Source organism: Arachis ipaensis, chromosome B04 (assembly GCF_000816755.2).
Source record: "Arachis ipaensis cultivar K30076 chromosome B04, Araip1.1, whole genome shotgun sequence".
Classification (NCBI taxonomy): Eukaryota; Viridiplantae; Streptophyta; class Magnoliopsida; order Fabales; family Fabaceae; genus Arachis; species Arachis ipaensis.
In genome coordinates this window covers 25,639,825-25,646,683 of record NC_029788.2, presented here as the reverse complement: position 1 = coordinate 25,646,683, position 6,859 = coordinate 25,639,825, and the positions used below count along the sequence as shown (strand labels likewise).

The 6,859-nt window shown below is 38.8% G+C and overlaps 1 protein-coding gene across 1 annotated transcript; it reads left to right on the top strand.

Annotated features, from left to right (window-relative positions):
• Positions 1,969–6,037, top strand: LOC107636300. Its single transcript, XM_016339820.1, has 5 exons — positions 1,969–2,278; positions 2,556–2,882; positions 3,047–3,122; positions 3,214–3,471; positions 5,986–6,037. The coding sequence occupies exons 1-5, from the start codon at positions 1,969–1,971 to the stop codon at positions 6,035–6,037; spliced, it is 1,023 nt and encodes a 340-aa protein (XP_016195306.1).

Below are 6,859 nucleotides of genomic sequence, written 5' to 3'. Positions count from 1 at the left end.
AGATGGCACTTCAGATTCGCCTTCAGAAGAGACTGGTGAATTGGTAGTAACCACTTCACCACCCTCAGAGGCTAACCGACGCCGAGCTCGCCTAATACGTGAAATAGTTCTTTCATTTTCAGGATCAAACGCGGCTAAGCTCGGATCAGACAGCGAACACGTCATTCAATGAAAGAAACATGCAGCTCATGATAATAAAATAAAATAAAATATGCAAAAATTGAAAAATTAAAAATATTTACACCAACTAATAATTTAGCACGCTATTGCAACTCCCCGGCAACGGCGCCAAAAATTGATGGAGGCGGAAATCAGCCAATTAAGAAATTATAGTAAGAACAGCGTTGTAAGTACAGTTCTTAACCGACGAAATTCCGCTTATCAATTTAGAAGGGTTGTCACAAAATTAGAATGAAAATACTGGGAGTAGAAATCCCAGGTCGTCTCCCAACGAGTTGACAAAAGGGTGCTATTTTATCAGTCAGGAATTTTCCGAGGAATTTTGAGAGTTGAAGAACGGAAAAATAAATAATTGTAAATTAAAGCAATATAAATTAAAAGAGATTTATATATTCAAAATAAAAAGCTTTGACCGGGGAAAGATTAATTGGAAGTTCTATCCTTGTTGGATTTTCCCAAGTATAGTATCAAGAGGCTGTTGTTTTCACTTAGTTAACCCTTACTAAATAAAGGAAAGTCATGTGATTGAGCTAACTCTTATTCACAATTCCTAATCCTCTCCCTTGGGAAGGATTAGCATTAGTGCCTAGAGAGTTAGCCAACAACTTCTAATTTAACTAATCACTTGAGCATTCCAACTCAAGGGTCTCTTTTTAATCAACCCCCAAGTCACATTGGGAGTCTACTCCATTGACATGAATATAACATTCATAGAAATATAAGAAGAAGACATGATAAATTAAATAAAATAGGAATTGAAAATTAATTAAAAGTAAAAATAGTTCTTTGCATTAATAAATTCCAAAATGCAACATCCTTATTTAAATAGGGTTAATAAGTAATCAAAAGAGTAAAGGAATAAGAAAGCAAACTAGAATAATAACGACTTCAACGGAGGTAGTGACTCTTCTCAATATCCAAAGCAGAAGCATCAAAACAATAAATCTATACATAGGAAACCTAGAGGAAGTAGTAATTTCTCTCTAAGATTCAAAACTAAAACTAAAAACTATGCGAATGAGAATGTGTGTTGAGTCTCTGCTTGTCCCCTGGCTCTAGTATATGTTTCTGGGCTGAAAACTGGGTCCAAACTCAGCCCAAAATCGCCCCCAGCATTTTCTGTGATTTCTGCAGGTAGCGCATGTCACGCATATGCGTCAGTCACGCGTACGCGTCGCTGGTCATTTTCGCGTATCACGCGCGCGTCAGGCACGCGCACACATGGCTCATGGGTGCGCGTTGCTCCTCGCTGGTTTTCTCCTTTATTTCTTGTGCTCCTTCCATTTTTGCAAGCTTCCTCTTCATTCTCTAAGCCATTCCTGCCCTATAAAGCCTGAAAACACTTAACGCACAGATCACGGCATCGAGTGGTATAAAGGGGAGTTAAAAATATACAATTTAAAGGCTCAGAAAGCAAGTTTTCAATCATATAACAAATTTGTTAAGGAATTGTAAAATCATGCAAATTGTATGAATAAGTGAGCAAAGACTTGATAAAACCACTTAATTGAGCACAAGATAAACCATAAAATAGTGGTTTATCAGATGTCTTTCGGGCTAACCAATGCTCCGGCAGTATTCATGGATTATATGAACATGATTTTCCGACCGTACCTGGACAAGTTTGTTATTGTCTTCATTGATGATATTCTTGTTTACTCTAAGACCGAGGAGGAGCATGCTGATCACTTGCGAACTGTGCTGCAATTTATGAAAGATAGAAAGTTATATGCTAAGTTATCTAAATGCGAGTTCTGGAAGAGTGAGGTGAAGTTTCTCGGTCACGTAATGAGCAAGCAAGGAATAGCTGTGGATCCTGCTAAGGTAGAAGCAGTAATGAATTGGGAGCGACCAACTTCAGTGACAGAGATCAGGAGTTTCCTAGGATTGGCGGGGTATTATTGGAGATTCATTAAGGGATTTTCACAGCTCGCCTTACCTTTAACTAAGTTAACTAGGAAGAATACGCCTTTTATCTGGACTTCAGAGTGTGAGGAGAGTTTTCAAGTATTGAAGCAAAGATTGACTACTGCACCCGTGTTGGTATTGCCTGAACCAAGTGAACTGTTTGAAGTGTATTGTGATACATCATTAAAGGGTTTGGGGTGTGTTCTGATGCAGCACCGAAATGTTGTAGCGTACGCCTCACGGTAATTAAGGCCGCATGAGATAAACTACCCGACTCACGACTTAGAACTTGTTGCTGTTGTGTTTGCTCTGAAAATCTGGAGGCTATCTCTATGGCGTTAAGTTTCACGTTTTCTCAGACCATAAGAGTCTGAAGTATCTATTTGAGTAGAAAGAGTTGAACATGTGTTAGAGGAAGTGGATGGAGCTTCTGAAAGACTATGATTTTGAATTGAATTACCATCCAGGAAAAGCGAACGTTGTGGCGGACACCGTGAGTCGGAAGCCTTTGTATGCAGCTTGGATGATGCTGCGAGAAGAAGAGTTACTAAAAGCATTTCAAGGTTTGAAACTGGGAGTTAGGAAAGAATCTGGAATTTTGTGTTTGAGTCAGTTACAAATTTCAAGTGACTTTAAATTAGAACTTCTGAAGGCTCATCGAGATGGTGAAGCATTACGTAAAGTATTGCCAGTGATTGAGCAAGGAAAACAGTGGAGAGTGTCAGAAGATAAGAATGGTTTATGGAGGTTCAAGAACCGAATTATTGTTCCAGATGTCGGAGACCTGTGGCAAGGTATCTGGAAGGAAGCTCATAAGAGCGGATTTTCAGTTCATCCAGGAAGCACCAAAATGTACCAAGATTTAAAAGCGATGTTCTGGTGGCCAGGGATGAGGAATGATGTGGCAATACATGTATCTAAATGTTTAACGTGTCATAAGGTTAAAATTGAGTATCAGAGACCGTCGGGAACCCTTCAGCTTTTAGAGATTCCACAATGGAAATAGGAGAGTATTGTAATGGATTTTGTGACAGGTTTGCCTAGGACTTGGACTAGTTATGACGCTATTTGGGTGGTTGTGGACCGACTGACAAAATCAGCTCACTTTCTCCCCATCTGCATAAGGTGCACAATGGAAGAATTGGCTCGAATGTACATCAAAGAGATTGTCAGATTGCATGGCGTTCCTTCTACCATTATATCTGACAGGGATCCTCGTTTCATATCAAGATTCCAGGGAGTCTTTCAGCATGCATTTGGGACTCAGTTAAGTTTGAGTACTGTATATCACCCTCAGACAGATGGTCAATCAGAGAGAACTATCCAGACTTTGGAGGATATGCTAAGAGCTTGTGTCTTAGACCAGCCAGCGAGCTGGGATCGGTATATGCCATTAGGAGAGTTTGCTTATAACAATAGCTACCATGCGAGCATTGCACAAAATTCTTTGTTAGGTCGGTAGGATGTAAACCCCGTTAAATTAGTAAATAATTAGCTAATAAATTAGTTTTTAATAAAAAAAATTAGAAATGTGAATATTATATTAAATTAGAATAGAACTCATCAAAACGAGAATTTTGACACTAATTTCAAGAAATTCGGCCCAAGATTGGACCGAATGGGCCAGACCGGTTGAACTGGGTCCAAATCGGGCCCATGGGCCCAACCGGACCAACCTTTAAAAGAGCCAAAGCTCATTTCCTCTCCCAAAATGCAACAGAAGCTGCATTGAACAGCAAGGGGAGGAGAAGGGTATAAACCCTTACGTTAATTTCAAAACGCTGTAACTTCCCGATTCGAGCTCCGACCGCCGCACCATTTGCGACCACGCGACCACCGCGTCGAGCTCTACGTTTCTACCGGAACAATTTTATAGGTAAGCCTTTAATCGCTCTCAGCCACTCCTTTCCCCCAATTTTCAAAAATATTGTAGGGGTGTTGAATTCCTTTACCTTTTGATATTTTAGGATCCAATTAGCTTGAGAGAAACGTTCACTCTTGCTTATATAAAGCTTGGATAAGGTGAGGATACCATAATTTCATTTTAATTTTACTGAATTTAAGCTTTGGGTATATATGTGTTCTGAATGTGTATTAGGTTGTGAATAAATAATTGGAGCTTGAAATTGTGGATATTGGAACTTGGAGGAAGCTGAACAGTAGTATTTTGTTGAGGTTGTTTGGGCTGTGTTGGTTTTAATAAATTGCCTTGATCACTACGAGGAAATCGGCCAAAGTATGGTTTAGGTTTCTTACATTTAATGTATAATATTTTGTGAAAACTTAAGCTAGATGAGCATAGGATATATTGGAATGTATGTGTATATAATTATTGCTTAGTATCTTGTTAACTAGTTGGTTTGGTTTGGTGTTTGTTATCTAATTAGTGAATTGATAAGTTTGTTGATTAAAGGTTTGAGAATGTAAATTTATGGTTGATGATGCTTAATGGTTAGTGGTGATTTGATGAATTTGTTGATGATTTGAAGTATGATTACTGTGGTGATTGATATGGTGATGAGGAAGGGTATGTTGAGTTGAATTGGCAGGTTTGGTAGTGAATAGAATGAAACTTTTGAATGAAAGTGAGGTTTGGGGAGTTTTGCAAATATGGTTTTGGGCCGAACTTCGGCGAGCTATAACTTGGCTTCCGGATCCTCAATTGGTTTCCAACTTGTTTTAAATGAAAATTGGGTTCGTGAAGTTTATACCGTTCGAAGAATAGATGAAAAATGATTTAAAATGATTAAGTTATGTGCGTCAGAAGTTTGGTTAAAAATTTGTAATTCTGCAGCTTTTTGCCTAATCAGGTTTTTGGAGAAACGTACGTCCACGCGTACGCGTGGGCATGGGATATTTGATTGTGCGTACGCAAGTAGCCCTATGCATACGCGTAATGGATCAGCATTCATGTCCATGCATACGCATGGCCCACACGTACGCGTGACATGAAGTATTCACCTACGCGTACGCATGACAAAGGGATGCGTGCGCGAGCTGCATTTTTACACTCCCACACGTACGCGTGGCCCCTTTTTCAGCAAACATGATTTTTCTGAGTTTTAAACTCTATTTCAAACTTTAAACCTCTATTTTCATTCCTTTAGTCATAAATAATAGTATTAAACCTGATAGTTAGATAAAGTTAGGAAAAGAGGATAACTTGAAGGTGAAGTAAAGCTGAAAAAGTGATGAATTGGATATGAAAATGCTATGAATGAATATGTATGATATTTGGCTTGAATAATCAAATGATCTTAGATATGAGATTCCCTGGGTAAAGTACCGTGGCTTGCCACCACGTATACCAGGTCGAAAACTCAATACCCTGTTGACCCTACGACGTAAGGGTGACTGGGCACTTATAAATTCCCAAGAATAGTACCCCATGCATAGACTCATGGGGATGCGCGTCGGGGGACAGTCCAAAGGTTTAGCAAACCAGACTTGTCGGGTTGGCTTGATAACCGACAGATGAGACTCATCGCCCATAAGACAGGCATGCATCATGTGCATATTGCTTGAATTACTTGTTTGTGCATTAACTGGGTGTGCCTAAGTGTATTTGCTATGTTAACTGTATATTTGCTACCTGCAGTATTTGTAACCTTCTTGTGTTTTCCTTTATCTGTTTATTTGTCTGTGATATGTTGTTGGAGATGGAGGTACGGAAGAAAGACGGTAAGACTAGATTAAAGATTAAGTTACGTTAGGTTTAGATACTCTTAGAAAACCACCTTTCATGGTTTCTGTTTAATACTTTAAGCTTAATAATCTGAGTGTCGGCATTCTAGGATTGCCTCTGGCATTCCCAAGACCTTATTTCTTATATGTGTGGCACCTTTACCATACTGAGAACCTCTAGTTCTCACCCGATACTATGTTGTTATTTTTCAGATGCAGGTCAAAAGGCACCTCACTAGGCGTCTGGACTTCTGAAGCGAAGTAGTTATCGGGCTATTTTGTTGTACTGTTATGTATATATACGTACTTAGTTTTCTCTCCGCATGACTTGATCCTTTTGACCCTCTTAGAGGCTTATGGAGAGACAGGATTTTGTTTATGTAAATTTGGGTTTTGGATATGTATATATACGTGTATATATTCTCCGACCAGCTTTGACTTCGTGGGCTGAGTTAGGAGCTTGTTATTTTGTATCTTTGGCCCTCTATTCTTACTTTTGTTATCTTATAACTGATAGCTGTATTTTTCTTAGTATGCAAGTTAACTCATTCTCTGAGCGTTGCGTTTTTATTTCTTCTATTCTTCAAGACTCCTACTCTATTATATTCTTTTTGCTATTATATGTATACTTTTTATTTTAGAGGTTGTAATACCACATCACCTCTATTTTACGGCTTAAGCATAAAGCTCTGTGTGGTAGGGTGTTACACACACACACACACACACACTCTCTCTCTCTCTCTCTATATATATATGGCATGTGAAATGACTAAAAAATATATATGAGAAATAAACTATCAAAGACAATTAAGTAAATTTGAATTTCGGAGATTAGCGGAGACGGGGTGAAAATCCTCGCTCGAGTCTCCACGCCTGCCTCGAGGGAATTTTGTCCCCCGTTCCCATCTCCGCAAAATTTTTTTTTCACATTCGGATCTCCATTCAAGGCAGTCCCCACAGGGATCTCCGTGTCTCGAAAAATTTTGCTATTCCTACGGCCTCACTGATGTGACATATCATCATCTATATAAATATAGTAATTTATATAGATAGATAAATGTATTGTAATCTATTTATATTTTAATAT